The sequence below is a fragment of the Bacillus rossius genome, chromosome 5 (genome assembly GCF_032445375.1).
Source record: "Bacillus rossius redtenbacheri isolate Brsri chromosome 5, Brsri_v3, whole genome shotgun sequence".
Taxonomy (NCBI): Eukaryota; Metazoa; Arthropoda; class Insecta; order Phasmatodea; family Bacillidae; genus Bacillus; species Bacillus rossius.
The window spans coordinates 62,931,775-62,951,193 of record NC_086333.1 but is presented as its reverse complement, the minus strand read 5'-3'; the positions used below and the strand labels follow the sequence as shown (position 1 = coordinate 62,951,193).

The 19,419-nt window shown below is 38.1% G+C and overlaps 1 protein-coding gene across 1 annotated transcript in view; it reads right to left on the bottom strand.

Moving 5' to 3' along the window:
* The window catches only part of LOC134531890 (serine/threonine-protein phosphatase rdgC), a 215,367-nt gene that overhangs the window by 63,261 nt on the left and 132,687 nt on the right, over nt 1–19,419 (bottom strand). Inside the window, exon 5 of the mRNA XM_063367905.1 lies at nt 11,725–11,892. Within this exon, the coding sequence (XP_063223975.1) occupies nt 11,725–11,892 (168 nt within the window). The remainder of the gene's footprint in view (nt 1–11,724; nt 11,893–19,419) is intronic.

The window sequence follows — 19,419 nt, the reverse complement described above, 5'->3', positions numbered from 1 at the left end:
AAAATTCATCACTTAAGTTTCATAAAATAATTTAAAAAATTCAAATAATACTTCGAAATAATATTACAGATCTACAAATAATATGAATTTTGAATAAGAAATTTTCATATTGTCAAAAACCAATAGCTCAGGGACTAAGAAAGAAGTAAAAGAATATATTAAATTTTCTCCCGAACAATTAAGTTTTTAACAAACAGTAACTTATGTTTCCGACGAACAGGTATGTATTATAAAAAAAATTAGTTGGTGTGTGAACGATGACTAAACCGTTGTGCAAGCTCTGTTGAATAGTATAGTGGTTTGGAACTAAAAAAAGGGGTATTATTACTTGCATTGTTTTGTCAACAGATGAGCATTAAATTAATTAATGCCATAAATTTTAATTGAAATTTCGATTTTTTTTTTCACACTGAAACACCGTCAAATCCGCGCTTCCCTGTCCAAGAAACCATGAGATTAAACGCGGTTTTAATGCATGTAAAACAATTTATTTTCATCTAAACGTCATATCGACTGCAAGTTAATTAGAGACAGTAACACGCAACGTAATTGTCGAGGGATATTCTGGAAGCAGTCAGCCGTGGCAAACCGTATACAAAATCACTGGAGTGATTCCGGTAAAGCAGCGAGGAAGAAAAAGTAAATCGGGGTTGCCGGACCAGGAAGCGAACCTGGAATTTCTGGAATGCAAGTCCAGCGTTTCAAAAATGCGCCACCGCTTTCAACGTGTAAAAGAAAAAGGAAATCATTAAATCACTGTCCTCTACTAGGGCGTATACCAGGATGATAAGCATGGTAAAGGGGGAGTTTCCTCCCTTACAAAGTGCGAAAAAGAATTAAACGGAATAAAATATAGACATTAATTTATAATATATAATAAATATAATAAAACATAACTTAGAAGCACCAGTGGTGAAAACACGGTTAAAGGGTTACTCATGCTAAGCATTCTGTCAGGATTTTTAGAGAAAAAGGAGCATGAAGCTATAATTAATCCTCATTAACTATTGTTCAAAAATATAATACCCTAAAAAAATTTCCTTTCGTCATTGTTTATTATTGTATGGCACTACGGATACTCCTTCCCAATGTAAGAGCTTGAATTCCGAAAAATCTCTTTCCCCCTTTTCGCACCTTCTTTTCCGATTTGAGGTAAAGAATGAATTAAATTTGCGTGATTATATATAAACAGGCTAGAATGTACATCATTATAAATTATGCAGAATGTTGGCAACTGTGTCACGCCCAATTTTAATTTCTATGATAGACCAGAAACCAATAACAAATTTACAAAATTTATACGAGACACGTAGTCGGAGGGAAGGTAAAACGAAGAAGCAGCCAATGAACAAAATCCATTAACTTCAGTTGGTATAATTGTGAATAGTGTATCTTGGAACCTAAAATAATGTAGGTCTCAAGCGTGTAATATACGGTGCCCTTATCAACTTCTGTGTTGCAAATGTTAATAAAAAAAAGTGTACTAGTGTAAGCGTTAATACAGTATACTTTATCGATTGGTTATCATCCCTTTTCCCAGCCCGTTATTCCCATATTTTATATCTCCCGACCACACCCCACACATTTCCTAAAGGATCTGCGGCAACGACCATGGGAAAGCCACGGCGAAGAGATAGGTAGCGAAAGACCAATAACCAAGCTAAAAAAAAAGAAAAGAGCTCAACTTTTTCTATATTTTATTTTCTGCTCGTAAATGTAACTTATGGCGCGGTGGTTTTCGCAAAAGGCAAGCCACGCACTGCCGTGCGAGATGTCTGGTCTGTGCCTGGTCAATCTAATAATTTTCGAGGGATGAAAAGTTCAGACTTTCGAAGGCAATATTTTTTTTTAAGTTGGCAAGAATTGGACTTCGCAGTCCACACGTGCTAGCCACAATGTTATCTGTTCATCGGTTGCATTTTACAAACATCATACTCATCATCAACATCATCATCATCAACTGCTTCCAGCCTCCGGTTGGGTCAGAAAAGTAAAAATTTCTTTATCTTCCTCTGTTCCTCCACAATTCCTCCTCCTTTACTCTGTTTCAACCGTATCCACTCTCCTGAAATCGTTTAACTATCTGCTCTTCCCATCTCCCCCTTGGTCTTCCTTCTTAAAAGATTTCATTTAGAATATCAGGTTTTATTAAATAACAAACTAAAGTTGAGATCTTTACATTTACTGGTCCAACATTTAAAGATTCGAGACCTATTTATAGAGAAGTTATAATTGCCACAGAAAATATTTAGAATAAACGAAGTTTATCAATGGGTACCCTTACATGTAAAATTAATTTTAATTTGTGTTTTACATCTTTATAGTTGCTTTTATATATTTAAGTCTTATCTAATACATCCAATGCTCGAAGTTATTATAAAGAAAGAAGAATTGTTTTTTTTTCTTTCGTCTGTAGATCATCATGGGAACTGTATACTGTTTCTAGGCAGCCTCTATTTTTCCATTCTCTGGCCATGGCCATACCATCTCATTCTTGATTTTTTCCATTACCTCTTCAAGTCCTGTACTCTTGCTCTTGCTTGGACCATCTCATTCCTGATCCTGTCTCGTCACTCAACTGCCCACATACTATTCATAAACGTCATACTTATTCCCTGATCTTCCCAGCATCCCTATTATCTACAGTCCAAGTCCCTGCTCCATAAGCGACTGTGGGCGCGTAGTGGTAAGACGCCCGAAACGCGCACATTAGGGCGCTAATTTCTCTCATCGACATGGACAACATTTTAAGGGTATTATTATTGGGTCGATTTCGTTTTTAGAATTTTATATTTAATGGTTATTGGCTAAAAGGAAATAAATTCTGTTTTTCAAATTAAGAGGATACAATATTAAACGTCTAACACAATGAAATACATCCTATTGTTATATTCCTGGAACAGTGTCATTTTGAGCGTATTTTTTTTTTTTAATGAAATGTTGGTTACTTGATTGACTTAAGTAAAATTACTCATAAAGAAATCGGTTGCCGATTGCGTATTTTAACTGCTGTGTGTTATTGAACGGAACATATAATTACTATCCAAAATTTACTTTATCCGAAGTATTATAATAATAAAATATTATCATTTATTTAATTTTGAATTTCGATACATAAAATTCAAGTGATTAGTGAAAGTTTGGTTTAAATTCTGTTCTATTTGAAGAATTAGCGTGCAATTCGAAGTTATTTTGTTTTTATCGTAATTAACCACCAACCCTGACCTATTCTTTCACCGGTCACAATATTGTGAAGTGATTATAATTTCCCTGAGGACTGTGGAAGTAATTTAAAATGTTGTATATGAATGACGAAATTAATGCATGTACCTACAGATAACGAGATTATGGTAATCTTGATACGATGGCCCAATAATTGGATTTTAAATATTGATTTATCTGGGGTTATTTTTAAATAACCCAAGGGAAATTCTGGTATTGTTCTTCACTATATGCCAAAGCCGATTATATTTAAAAAAAACTGGTTTGTTTTTATGCGTGTTTTCCGTCTTTTAAGACCCTCTGTTAAAGATAAGTCAAGTTCTTCAAATAATTTCCAGTGATCGTGAAATTAATCCTAACCCAACTTATTCTAAGTTCATTGACTTGGGAGGGGTCTGGGTTAAGGAAGACTAAGTGCATCTCGGGCCGAACCCTATACCTATACATTATCAAGCGGTGTACCAATTATGCAGGAAAGGTAGCATACATCAAGTTCTTTAGTTGGCAGCGTTTGAAGTCATGACTATCTCCCCGACCTTAATTCTGGACTATAACTGGTCAAGTTGAACTTACTGCAGTGTGCAATAGGGCATGTTAAGAAGGGGACAAAAGAGGATGACCCAAAAGAAGAGTTTGGTTGGACAGAGAAGTTTCTAGACTGACAGAAATTTCACCACCCACCAGGCTGGCAGGAAGTTCCTAAAGCCTACAAATAAAATAAGAATTATAGTGTACTATAATAAAATTAACTCATTTTTCATTTCCGAAGATTTTTTTGGCGTTAAATCAATAGATCGTGAGTTGGTATATTGGGCCATAATTCCCGAAAGAATGGAGCTGCAGGTCGCCTGTCGCCAGCAAAATGCTGTCAACAGTTAGCGCAGTTATCAAGATTGCCACCGCAAAAGCCCTAACCCCGAACACCTACGCAGGGTTAAGCTATTTAATTCGAGTTAAAAACAAGCCAATAAGCAGCTTTTACAGTGCAGATTTCTTTTTGTGTATGTAACGGAAACATTCGTTTTATTAGTACATTTAAAGAAAAAAACAACTGTCACTACAAAATAGTTTTCGCAGTAAAACAAGGTTTTGATTCTTACCCAGGAATTTACGCTTTGTGTTGTCTCAGTATAACTGCAAAAGTTAAAGTTATTTGTAAACCGTTGCCTGGATAGTTTTCCAGTATTGACTGCGGACGTTAATAAGCATAGTGAAACAAGAAATGATCGAATTATTGAATACTGATTACTATATTTTACATGTTGTAAAAAAAATTTTAAAAAAACATTAATTCAAAAATTATATTATGCTGAAATTTTTCGTAAGAACTACTATGTACTATTTCGAAAAAAATTATTTCATATAAGCAAAAAATAACTATAGCCATGTATTGTACGAAATTGTAATATTTGTCTGGTAGTGTTGCAACATATTTCTTGGCAGCTGGTTTCCAAAAGGAATCTTTTGTAAAAGTACAATGCAAGTTTTTTTTTTCTCCGCGTGATCATCTGGCAGGTACCAAAGCAGAGGGATCCGTGGGATCTGGTCCTCTGAAAGCTGCTGATCCCAGGACCGGACGCGATGACGTCATCTCGGCGACACGCGATGCTGCTGTGACCCCGTGTTCAAGCACAGTCTGCGGCTCGGCTCGGCAGCAGGTCCACGACTGAAGCATCCCCCGGCCGCGCTCATTAACACGGCAGCGACACGACACAGACGAGGTGTCTTTGACGTCGTCGTCCACCGAGCCTCAAAGGACGGGGGTGTTGGGTTGTTGCGGGGGAGAGCGAAGGGTAGGCGTTGAGGTAGGTAGGAGGACGTTTGGGGGGGCGGTTAGAGCTGGGGGAAGGGGCACGGAATGAGTATTGGATGGAAGAAGGACGTGAGCTGGAAGACGGCGGAGGAAGAGGACGGAGGAGAAAGGATGGACGAAAGAAGAGGAGAGGTGGAAGTAGGATTAATGGTGAAATGTTGAAGAGGGAGATGTGCAGAAAAATAAAATGAGGAAGGATGAGGTGGAGAAAAATAGGGAAGAAGTAGGAGGACATGGAGCAAGGAAAATAGACAAGAAATGGAGGAAGGGAAGACAAGAAGAAAAAGAATGAGAAGGGATATATTGGTCCAACCCCGCACTAGGTTAAAGTCTTGGCACATCAAAATTTTAAGGTTTTGAAGTTTACCGCCATATTGTTATTCACATATAGATACACAAATCTGATTTCGTAAATTTAAAGACAAATCTTCCAATTGCGCAGAAACTTTCAGAGCCTTTTCAGGCACGTTAGTTTTTGCGACATTGGGTGAAAGATTTTTCGTGATTTGATATTTAAGTAAACAAAATTACTGGCAGGACTTATTGATTACATAGGAAGTCTTAAACAGCGACGAGACATTTCCAGCAAGCTGTGTCGGTTTCTGTGATTCAGACAGTCCGCAGTGGCAGAATCGCGATAATTACTAGTGGCATTTACGTTCGCATGCGTGCGCATGTTTTAAGTAAAAGACGGCTCACAGCACAATCGAGATCCTTCTGCAACCCCTCCCACAGGCCAAATGAACGCATCAGTCAACCACCCGAGGCAGTCTCTCGGATTAGCGGTACCTACGGTCAACTGTGGATTATGACCAGAGACACGGAAACAAACATGAATACTTCTGAGTTACATTCACGATCGGATCACAGTTCCCTAGACACTGTTAGCCATTCAGCCACCAACCAGCAGTGGAGTGGCTGCATCGCATCCACCCAGTCACAATAAGGGGAGGGAAGTTTCTGTATTGAGAAAGTAGCCATTAGTTGAGACCGGCAAAATTCGCGGTTTCCATGGCCTTCAGGATAGACTGCACATACCCCTGTACACTCGGGAAAATAACGCAAGTTCATTGGCTGCCGACTTGTAAGTCGTCTCAGCTGGTTTGTCTGTGATTCGATCCTTCTTTGGTTGAGGGTTTATAACTGGTTGAGATTCGTCCACATGAACAGTAAGCTAATAGCAAAATTATCTAAGAGGTATATGTGTTTGAATTCTAGCCTATCACCGAATGAATCCGCGAATTTTGCAAGTCTCTAGCCATTAGGAAAGCAAATGTGTCCAGAGTATACATAGACTGTGGGTTTTTAACTTGACGCTAAAATAGTCCGAGATATTTCCGGGTGTCTAGTGAAGACGAGCGGGGACGAGTGACTGTTCAGCTGCAAGAGAGGCTTCGTTTCCTATGAGAGGAAGACCGCACACAGGGAAACAAGTGAGTGGAGGTTGTACGAGTGTTCGGGTACAGATGTACACGGACAAGGACCAACAAGTTACATCCGAATCAGACTCCAGTGACACATGCAGTTAGTAAAGTTTTAAGTTAGTATTCTTTTTGTGGACAGACACTGGACTAAGATTTAGTGTGAAGTGTGCACAAGAGACCGATTTGCTGTCATTAAAACCATAAATACCCCAGGCATAGCAATATGTAAGCGCAAAAATAAACACGGATATTATAAAACGTTTTAGTCAAGCAAGCTATAGATAAATTTTACAATTTTAAAAATTTAATTAATATTTCTGTAAATGTATCTTGGAATAATGGTAAAATAGGGCTTCTTAAAAAATACAACATAATATTTTCAAGAGTCGTTACAATTATACATAAATTACCTGAATCGTCAACAGACAACATGCGATGATGGTAATCTTCCAGGTTAAATAAAAACAAACCTCGCCTTCGGAGGTTTATGTAAAATAAAATAAAAACCTTTGAATATTATTAAACAATAAAAAAATTGATTGTGTTTATGCATATTCTTAATCTTTTATTTACCTATATTTTTAGAGCTAATGAAGGTAGTTATATGTTTTCAATATTGTAATACAAAATTATTAAATAAACCAAATAATTTAATAATCAGCATAGTAATTACATGATGATTACTGGAGAATATTAATGATAAAAAAGGGTCAATTATAATAAAGAGGGAAATTACATTAGACTGAAAAGTAGGTAATACTTTTTACTCATTTCATCACTAATGTTCTCCAATAATTATCATATAATTACTATGCTGTTTATTAAATTATTTCGTTTATTAATGATTTTGTATTACAATAATGAAAACATGTAAATGCCTTCATTTGCTCCCAACATACCAATAAAACTGCGATGGTGAGTTCCGACAGGACAGAAAGTGCGAATGAAGCGCATTGAAAATAAGAGGAGCAAGGTTATTCACGACTAGCAATAATGCCCTTGTGAAGAAAACGTCTTTCAGGCTGAACTGCTTGACATAAGAAAAGTAAAATACCAAAATATTAAAATTTTAATTAAAAATATTACAAACCAATAAAATTAAACTCATTGAAAAATTAAAAATATTTAAAATTTCCATGATGTTTAACCCAAAGTGGCTCACTAAGCAAGTGACTGGGATGGTTGTTACGTATACTGATTGAAAAAAAATATTGGATTTATATTACACTCATCTCGGTCATGACCTCTGAAAAAAAAAAAAATCCCTGGAATAGGTATGGTGCAGAATACTGAAAAAAATTCCTTCTCTGTTCTACTTTATTTGTACAGAATACCGTGTTAATGCTGACATGAAAGCTTTCAAATTAAACACGTTTCACCCCAGATTCAGTTGCAGCTTCGCTTTTTATTGTAGTTTTTTTAATTGCAAATAACTGTTCTTTCTTTATATTCTGACGGATTTGGCTTGGACATATGTTAATTATGTTTGCCACATCAAATTTTGTATTGGTAAAATCAGTGACAGTCAATGAAAGCAAACGAGAGTGATTTGATTTCCAAACAAAACAAAACACATAAAACAACATGTATGTAATAATATTAGCACTAGTAACTTTTAATTAATTAATTATTGTAAGGTAAATATTTTTTCAGATATTGGTGATTTTTATTAAATTTCAACAAAGTTTTTTGCATAAATGAGAAGACAGTGTATGTTAGACATAAACAAATCAAAACGTTTGTTAACTAATATTTTTAAAAATCGTGAATTGAAATTAAGTCCCCGTTGGAGTAGACTTTGTCAAGTATAATTCGGTAAACAAAGAAGTTATTAGACTGGGTTTTAGGCCATTACGCACTTTAATATGAGTATTGAAAAAATAATAAACTCCTGAACATTCTGGCACAGATTTATATAAGGGCCTAATCTTAGAATGGTTCCAATGGCTGCAAAATGACACGCCAAAACGTCGGGCACATCATCATTTAAAATATGGTCTCAATCCAGGAGCCAAGATTTAGTTAAGGACTAAGGCAACGAAAGCTTAGATCTACATTTAACATATATAGCAGTAGCTGACTAACTTCGATATCAAGATAGCTGTTGCACTTTTTACTGGCATTGCAAGATTGATTCTACTAAAAAAATAACATTGTCATATATAATAATAGAAGAAGAACTCAAACATATTCAACACATTTTTAAAACCAAAACCAAGCATCTAATCCATATAAATTTTATGTATATATATATAAAAAAAAATTTTATTCAGTTAAAAATAGTTTGAATTAAAATAGTTTACTACTGAATTTTTTTATTTAATTTCTGTATTATTGTTACAATTTAATAATGTGTGGAGAACTGGGTTCATAAGGGATAGCCCAATGGAGTTTAAATACAGTTTTATTACTCACTAATATTTACATTTATAATAAATAATTGTACTTAAAAATGTCCGCTCTCAAATCAAGTAACCAACATTTCATTTAAAAATACACTCAAACTGACACTGTTCCACGAATATAACAATAGGATGTATTTCATTGTGTTAAACGTTTAATATTGCATCCTCTTGATTTGAAAAACAGAATTTATTTACTTAATAAATGTTTATCCTCAAGTCACTCAATGTCTGTCAAGTTCCGCAGTCCGCACTCCTCACTGGAGCTTGGCTCATCAGGGGGTTCGGCCCCTTACCTCGTGTCTGGCCACACACACACAGTCTAGCGCTACTCGGTCGCCGCACTCTCACGATCCAATCAAACTCCGTGTCGCGCCACTCTCCCGGGGGGGGGGGGGGGGGGAGAGTATCTCTCACCCTCTCCGCTGGTGTTGCACTTCACCTTCGCTCGGAATCCTCTCGGAACTCCCGTGGAACTCGCTCGGAACTCGGCACACCCCGCGGAACTCTGTCGCCAAAAAACTCCCGCAGAGGCTGGCGTCTCTGCTTAAAAGGGGCCCGCCTACCTGGGCACACATACGGTGTGCAGAGCTTCAGGAAAAACAACGCGATTTTCAAAACTACTCAAGATATCCGAGTGGAGCCTATTTACGAATAGCATTTAAGAGTTCGTTGAGGGCCGAAAAGTACTTTTAAATTCGGATTAAGTTTTTTAACTGTATTTTTAGAAGCGTTAAAATGCCTAAAACGCGTGTTTCCAGGGTAATTTTTAGGCATAAAACAATCAGTACAGATTCTTGAAAGCACTTAAGGGGCTTGCATAACACCTTTATCTTCATTTCTCCGCCATTTAATGTTACGGTCACCGCTCAAATTTCACAGTTATCCTGTGCCGACGAGAAGACTGCGCGCCAGTTCAGAGACTTGCGCTTAGAGGCTATACCGCGCTGGAAGCACCAGCGAGAGTCGCGCTTATCATCCCGCCTCACTAACACACATACACCCCTGACGAGGCGGGCCTCTTAAGTAGTCTGTGGCGCCCTTCCCGAACCGACGAGAGCTGCTAGGACGAGCCGCGTCATCCCGGGCCGACCCGACGCCCGAAGAGTCGAGAATAGCGTCGTTCGCTCACGCCACTTCACGTGGCGGCTCGCGGAATTCCCAAGGCCGCTCAGCGATAGATAACGGCGCCGAGGCATTACGCCGCGCGGGGAGCGAAGGGGGAGGGGATATAGTGACGACCTTTGGCCAACCACCGCGAGCTACACAAAGCGAACGGGTTTCGCCAATGAGAAAGATAGGAATTCTCAATGCAAAAATGTCGTTATCATGTAATATCTCCAGCTTCCTTCATCGTGGCGAAATAAAATATACACCAGTTTTTAAGTTAAAATAAAGCTTATGGAAACAAAATGGTTCATCAAAATCGTTCCAGTTTTTTTTACGTTATGCTCGAAGAAAAAAAAATCAAAGAAACAAACAGATACAGTTTTCAAATAGTATAGACTAACTGAAGTTTCCGGGGTTTCCCGGGCTAAACAAACCCATCTTAATTTAAGGAACTACCGAGTTTCAAGTCTGTAGTACATACACTAAAAAATCAGGAAAATATTTGTTTTAAAGTCCCATTGGTTGCTCAATAACGGTGCATCAGGGCTACGCATCAGCAAAACCAAGAAGCCGAACTTCAGCTCCATTTTGTGGGAAGGCAGGTAACCCCTAGGCAAGACGTGACGGACGCAACAAACGATAGCCCGCTAAAAATCAAATCAACGCCATCTATTGACGAAGTTCTAAACTAAACTGTTATTAGCGCCTTTAGTACGCCAACAGCCGCGAGCTTCGCTAACCGGATGGGTTTCGCTAAGGAGAAGGAAAGGAATTTGCTAGACCTTACTATACGACCGTGTGGTGGTCTTAGAGAAATGACGCAAACTCACTGTTCGTGTGTCGATGACCTACCTCCAATGATATTCTATTTATATCCCTTAGGGATGGAATTTCATAATTATTTGTCGTCTGTGTAACTCTACAGCCCATAAACAAACTATATGCAAAAAAAAAAAACATTCTATCGATACGTAGCCATTTCAAACCGTATACCTGTATTTTGATTTGGCTTTTTGACGCGTATAGTCCGACATTATATATTTCTGATTATATTATTTTAGTTTAAAAACCAACAATAATCACACAATCGATAGATTTTGACGAGAGCTGACGATCGAAACTCAAACGAACGCCGTAGCTTCTCAGAGTCTAAAGTTATACTAAATGGAATCTCGAAACGAAGAAAAATGACTTCCCCCTCCACCACGCGTGATGCGTCAAAGTCCTTACTTAAAGTAACGAATTCTTTGATCTTTTAGCTATTCAGTGGTGTAAATAAGTTTGGTTGGAGATGGTCGATATATAGCTGTAACACAAAATTATATACTCCGAATTTGTAATAACTAGTTTTTTTTTAATTGCCTCCCACTATGGAAGCAATATTAAAGACGTATCCACGTTAAAAAACAATCGCACTTACGCATTTATAACGAAGTCATCCGATCTCCCAAAAACTACGAGCTGGGATTGGAGTTGCGCCGCGGGCTGGCGACTGACCTTGTGGAACACCACCAGCAGGTCCTCCAGCTTGCCGTGCAGGTCGCCGCAGATGGTGACTGACCTTGTGGAACACCACCAGCAGGTCCTCCAGCTTGCCGTGCAGGTCGCCGCAGATGGTGACTGACCTTGTGGAACACCACCAGCAGGTCCTCCAGCTTGCCGTGCAGGTCGCCGCAGATGGTGACTGACCTTGTGGAACACCACCAGCAGGTCCTCCAGCTTGCCGTGCAGGTCGCCGCAGATGGTGACTGACCTTGTGGAACACCACCAGCAGGTCCTCCAGCTTGCCGTGCAGGTCGCCGCAGATGGTGATCTGCTTCGAGATGGCCGTCGACGCCTGGTTGAGGTTCGGCAGCCGCTTCAGGTGCGCGATGGCGTCCTTCAGGATGGACGCCACGTACTTGGCGTGGAGCCGGTGCTGCTGTGGCGCGCGAGGCGGGACACGTAACACAAACACACACACACAACTTAGTCTAACATCCCAAGAAAGATCGACCTTCACCATTTTGATAACCAGGTGAAAACTATATTTTAACAATTAAAATATGTTTGTGAACGTGTACCAATAGGGTTGTCGTAAAAAATGTTCATGGGTATGATTAATTAAAATTATAAAAAAATAATTATTTTTTCAAATTTTGACTCTCTTGGTTGCCTAACGTTTCATAGTCTAATCGAAAGTATACAACATTCGCTCTATGCAGTTGATCGGTAGCTTAACCTTTTACTGTTCCCTATTACCTGGTAACCGCGTAAAAAAAAAGTAATATGATATTAGTAATTATTGCGCTCATCTGCTTACCGCGATGAATATATGTTAAAATGTAGGTAATTTTATTGCGAGTAGAGTAGTTATAGGGTTGCTCGTGAAAATCTGTTAATAGATAACGGTAGCCAGGCTTTGAAGATTGAAATAGAACTCTTGCTTCCCGGGCAACCAGGAGGGTTTTCAAACACAACATAGAACCACACAGCTTAGAACAGTCATATTTAACAACTCTAGAAAACTTAAAACTTTTATACTAAGAAACACGCTATGACAGATCAAAAAAATTAAAATCTTCATAACTTAGATAATCTTAGCTTAGATCTATCGTAACTTGGAAACACGTAACTTAAAACAGTCATATTTTAAAACAATTATTGTCGAAAAAAATTAACTCAACTTTTCTAATAAATATTTATATTAGATAATAATGAAATATCCAATTAAAACCGAAAAGTATTGACCAGCACAAAAAATTAAAAATAATTAATAACTTATTGTTCCTTTTCTCAACGGTATACTTTATTTTTCGCAAAAAAAAAAAAAACTAGACAAGCTAGGTAAATTGAAATAAAACGGTTATTTGGCGCGGTGCACTGCCGGCGCAGGGCCCTGCTAAGCGCGGGGCATGCTAGGCGCGAGACACGTCTAGGCGCGGGGTACTACTAGGCGCGAGGCACTTCTATGCACGGGGTGATACTAGGCGCGGGTAACTTATTCGCAGGGTCCTGCTAGGCGCGGGTCACTTATTGGCGCAGGATCCTGCTAGGCGCGAAGCCTTGGCAAGTTACCCCGATCACCCGGCCCTGAGGCCGCCCCTGTTTGACATACGGAGCTAGGCACTGAGCCAACAGTTCGGTACATATTTATTTATAATACATAATAAAATTGATGCGGAGTCTCCTCTGAACATGAAATAATTCAATTATGAAATTAGTTTTTTATTTGCTATTAATAAGTGATGCAGAGGCAGTCAGTTAACATTACAAATGGATCAGAGGAAAAAAAAAAATTCAACGTATTCATTAGTTCCAAGCGAGCCCGCACGCAGGCACGGCTAATTATTTGAAACGACAAGACTATGTATTTATGTATATATGTATATATGTATATATACATATAAATTTAAGTACTCGCCAGATATGTATAACATCTAACCACGGTAACGAACAAATTCACGTGTTGTCATGTTGAAAATAGACTTATGATACGAAACTCGTACACGAAATAAAACGCAGAATTGTTAAAAAAAAAAATAATAATGACGAATGTGATAAATAGACCAAAATCGTGTTTTCAATTAAATTTCCGGACACAAAACACACATAATTTTTTCGCACCCGCCGATAAATTCTCTGCCTGAGCAGCTACGCCGACCATCGAATCATTCCATTTGCAGGCCCAAATTTTTTAACTATATAATGAAACGGCTTCCACAAAAGGCAAAAAAGACTTGAAGAAATACTAACCCGCTGCTTTAGACCGAATTTAGACAAGGAATTTTATTACAAAATTCACTAAACATTTATACAATAATGTTTCCCTTTGGCTTTGTGAACTTTGGTTCGCGCCATCCGACACAGACGGCCGCACCGTGTTTAAACATTTCCATTCCATGCACGATATTACTCCTATCAAATGCCATATGCCAAGAGCTAACATTTTACAAAATAAAAATTTATAAAATTATGCAAATAATTGGTAGAATAAATATGAAGCTAAAGATAAAATGAAAAAAAAAAACTATTACAAGGATTAATTGCAAATATACGAGCTGTTTAATAATGGGTTTAAAACGTGTAAAATCTGGTGCCGATTTCAGCAATAAATTCAAGTTAAGTTTGACGGAACAAAAATAAAATGTTTCGTAAACACTAGTGACTCGTACACACCGGATAGCTAGGGACAGTGAATTTTTTCGTAAATATTTCAGAACTAAATGTATGTTAAGTAACCGTGGTATTTCTGGATTTTTTTCCCCGCCATCTATCTACTTAGATTGCAAGGAATTCTCACACTATTACCTAATCTGCCCAATATTAAGCTAGTGGCTTGTGGATTGGAAACATTATTCCTCCTAATTTATTATCTACTATTTACGGTCCATAGCCCGGCACATCACACAGAATAAGAGTGTAATAAAAATACTTTAGAATTTTCCAGGAATAATTTACAATAATTTATACAAATTTAACTTGCTACAAATAATTTAGTGGGAAAATATTGCATTTCAGTCTGAAATGTAACATACCATATAAGTCAGAACCTGCAGTTACTAAAACTGATCTTTATTTTAATAATACTGCCTTTTTTGTTTGTGTGCAAGGAAGACTCTTGTTTAGGACGGGAAAGGCACACAGAAAATATCTTTTATGTTCAGAAATGCTTATCAATGTATTGAAACTGAGCACATTTTTATGTGAACTAGTCTTGCACAAGGAATGGTCTTTCAGGAAGTAGAGATATTCTCGCGCGAGACGGTGTTCATATTTGACATGAACTGCGACTGTGTGGTTTCATTTGGGGTATAATGAAGCGAGGAGGTCAATTATGGGGTAAATGATGGGAAAACCTGTAAATGTTTCCCTCAAATAAAAATAATGTCCAGGAATTCATTTGAACACTTATCTGTTTATTACGTCGTGATCGGAAAATAAATTAAATTTAAAAAAAAAATCAAGGAGAAAAAAAAATTTATAACTGGATAACTAAACTGTTTCCTTACATGCACAGTTAACAAGATTTTTCTTTTTCTTTATATAGCGAAGAACCGTGCAAATTCAGAGTTTGCATTTTTCGACCGTGCAATTATTCACAATTATTAATGATAAAGGAAAATAAGATATAAAGTTACCTGCCTAGATATATGAACAGTTTTATTGCTAGAACCAAGAGTAAGTTTAAATGTTTCCTGGGATGTAAGCTGAACTAATTTTCCCGTCTTTGTTTTCCAGGTGAAATAAACGTGCTCATTAGGTGGAAACTAAAATTGCAGCTACAGCAGCGAGCGTTATTTGTCCATTAAATTAAGTGGTGCTTATGGTGAGCAAAATAAATAGACATACCTGCAATTCAAACAAACTTTATTTATTTTTTTCGTTTTCATGGCAGAAATTTTTTCAACGGGTTGTTAAAATATAATTATAGCAAGGAAAAAAAATAGAAAATTTTAGCTATGCACACATCGGTGGGGGAGCAAAACGTGAAAAATAAAAAAATAAAAATACAACTCCACAGGTCTGAGCTCAGCAAATATTACTCTTCAGCGCGAAACTCTCTAATGAACAACCGTTGGCTGGCTACCCAATAAAGGTATTTTTCCTTGCATGGTTATTGTGTGTATGGAAGATAACAGCAAAAACAAAACAATTAGAAAAAAACATGTAAAAAATTATAAACTTTGGCAACGATGTCAACTTAACGATGGGAATCTATATGTAATTAAATTACCATGGCTGTTTATCATGCAACTTACAGGAGCAAAATCATATTTTTCTTTGCAATACATAATAAGGTTTAGTAGCATTATGTGACTAGTGAGGTTGTGAAATCGAGACACCTATAACTACTGCAGTCAGTGTAAGCATAATTATCGTAAATCGATATTATTTTCGCTATTTTAAAACCTGTGCTAACAGTCTTATCTACCAAATTAAATAACTTTGTAACAAAGAAATTGAAAACATGAGAAAATCATAAATTTCTACTAAACGACGGTAAAATAAATCTAACAATGCGGTTAGCCCACCAAACTGTCTGAATCTGAGCTATTAGGGTGAATAACATGTTTAGTTCCATTTAGTATAAATCTAAGAATGCAGCTACTCACCAAAATGTCTGAATATGAGTTAGTAGGGTAAATAACATGTTTAGTTCCATTTAGCAAAAACTTCAGAGCTATCATATACGTAGATATCCACAAAATGATTAAAATAATACTCACTTCTTTTCTAGAAGTATATTAATTTTTTTAAGAATGAATGAAAATTGATACTAAAATTAACTAATTGTGTAATTTCTGAGAAGTACAAAAAATCCCACTGATTTGATGATCATTAGAACTAAAACAATACTAAACAATGGTTAACATCTATTTAGAAGACATATGATCAGTTATTTAAAAATTAATTAATATTATATCTTATTGGACTCTAGAGTTTGTACGATCCAGGTATGAGATATAAACGATACTAAAATTGGATCGAGTAACTAAAACGAAGTAATTATACTACCAGACTGCTTGAGTAGATTAAAATATCCAAAATGTCATAGTAAAGTGAAGAAAGTTTTTCGGGTAAGGATACGAGTTAAATGTGGACGTATAAATTTTAATGTTTCTCGGACTCTTCCATAGAGCGGGAATGTTTATCACACATAACGAATGAGTGTCTATTCAAAAATATTTCTGACAGAAAAACGCAAACCTTGGCAGTGAGAAAACTACCATCACTTTCTATTTTCAAAGCCAATATTGGCCACTTATCGACAATTATTTTGCTAGCACAAAAGTTGAGATAAAATTTTAAAATTTTGATACCTTAAGAAAATACAAACCATTATTTGCTTAAAGAAAACGTAGATTATATAAATTTGAGGTTAACTCAAATCACCCACCGCAGTTTACACTTTATGTAAACATCTTTAATATAAAGAAACTAATATTACATCTGTAACGGAGAGAAAGAAGTGGCGGAATAAATAAATGGGGAAAACGAGAATAACACCGGAGAGCCTAACTAAAACGCCAAGTTTAATACAATATACGGGAATAAAACCCGTACATCAACGTTGTAAGGTAAGTTACCCGACCACAATGTCACTTTTTACTAAAAGAAACAGTTTGCAATCGAATTGTTAAATTACAATTATAGTGTTTTTCACTTTAAAGTATTCTTGCGGAACGAAAGCGATTTGATTGCCATCAGCATGTATTTTCTTGTTGATATATATTTGCATATTCAAAGCCAGAGGTTGTGTAGGAAGCGAAATGTTTGAGGTGGGAAACTAAACACTAAATTTGCATTTTGCTTTGTCGACTTTTGAATATGCAATGAGTTCGTCGTGTGAAGACCCTAAAACGGTTATTACGTTTTAAACGGCCGCGCCGCTGTGACGTCAGGTGGGCTCAAGTTACACGGTGGTTGGTAGTCGCGCATGCGCAAGGTGATGGCAGGGCCACTGGTGATGGCCGCGCCACTAGCGGTGGTGAGCGGCGAGGACTGTTAAGGTGGCAGAAGAGAGACCGTGTGGTCAGGCGGTAGACGTTACGCGACGTGCTGGAAGTCTCGGCGAGCACACAGTGAAGGGCTAAGAGACTTGGAGGGGACAGCAATCGAGGGTCCCTCGGGCAGCAGAAACGTAACCGTTCGACAAGGAAGCTTGCAAAGGGGTGACCGGCTCTTCAGTGACCCGGCTATGAATAGTGTAGTAGAACGAGATGCTGCCGATTGGGCTGCGCTGGCGCCGTCCATCCATGGTGGTGGTCAGATTGGGGCGACCAAGAGGATGACGTCTCCATCAGCTGCAACGGCCGCAACGTTCCGCAACGCAGGAAAAGTAAACGGACGCGTCGGACAATAAGGTGGGAGAAAACTATTTAATAAAACTTTTAGGACGGATCATTTCCCAGAGGCTTTTCAAAAGAGTAAACTATTGTTAACTTGTTGTACCAGTGTAATCGCGTACTATCAGTTCCATCAACGTAACTATAATAAAATTCTGGAGGATAAAAAAAAAATTTTTTTTTTATTAAGTCGTTAAGTCCACCTAGGGGGCATAACGTAGGTGCGCCACTCTGCTTCTTCAGAGCGGAGGTGGAGCTGAATGGGGCGGTTAAACCGGTTAGGTGCCACGTGTCTCAACAGGGTAAGAAGTAATCGACCTTTTTATGGGACCTTGGTTACGAGTGTGGCACTAGCGTGTGTAGTAATAATCGTAATCATAATGTTCTCCGCCACTTCTTGGGCTCAGAAGCTCAGTAAAGCGTCGCTGATCGCGATGCTGAGCGAGGCGGGCGTGGAGCATAACCCCGATGAAGGCATTGAGGCATTAAGGGTCAAGGTGCGAGAGCTTATTCGCCGGGATGGCGATAAAGATCCGGGGACGGCAGGCAGCGTGGGAGAGTTTATTCCGATTGGTTTAAAGGTACAAAGTAGAGTCACGACTTTAATTGATAAAATACCTGATTTAAAAAGTTTGGAAATAGATCATGTTATTCGTTTCTTAATTGAGCTGAATAAAATGTTAAAATTAGGTATAGGCACTCGCGACATGTGGTATGGTGGAATGATCGCGAAGGTTCCGGAAAAATTCAGGGAAATTTTTGCGGAAGCCACGTTAGAAGTCTGGACCGCTGATAAATTATTTAAGGTATGTTTGAGTAAAGTTTGTTCCAGTTAGTCATTAACGAAAATACGGCTACGGTATTTGGAGCGAACACAGAAAGAGGGGGAAAATTTGCCAGATTATGTCACTGACATAATACGTCATGTCGAAATTCTCGGTATGCCTGATGAGGAAGAGAAATTGACAGCGATTATAATGAATAACTTTCGTGAGGAATACGTGAGGTATTTTATAGGCGCGACACGTCCGGCTACGTTAGCGAGTTTGCTACAGCTAGCGGAAGTAAAGGAGATGGAGAAATTGGATAGCGCTAAGTTATTTATGCCGTCTACGGTAGCAGCAGGCATGGAAAAAACCAGACAACCGTGTAGTATTTGTCGGCGAGTTAATCACACCGACTCGCAATGTTATTAACGTAGTAAAGATGATAGGCCCCGAAAACGGGACGTAGCTGTTGCTGGGAGACGCGACCACACTAAAATTGAGTGTTGGAATTGCGGGAAATTAGGTCACCTGAAGGTGGAGTGTAAGACAAAAGGGAAATATTCAGAGGAAAAGAAACAGACTTTACAGGCCGTAGAAAGGGAGGGGAGTCACGATAGTAGTCATGAGGAACAAAGAACGCAAACTACCGGAAACGAAAACAAATGTATAAAAAAAAAATGTTGGGAATGCGGGTCCAATAATCATTTACGTGCTGACTGCACGACGACGACGTCAGAGAATATAGGCGAAAATGGGACCGAGTGTTGGGAGTGCGGTAACAAAGGGCACCGACGAGGAAACTGTTTTTTGAAAAAGTTTGAGGTACAAAAGGGACCGGAACCATTACGTAAG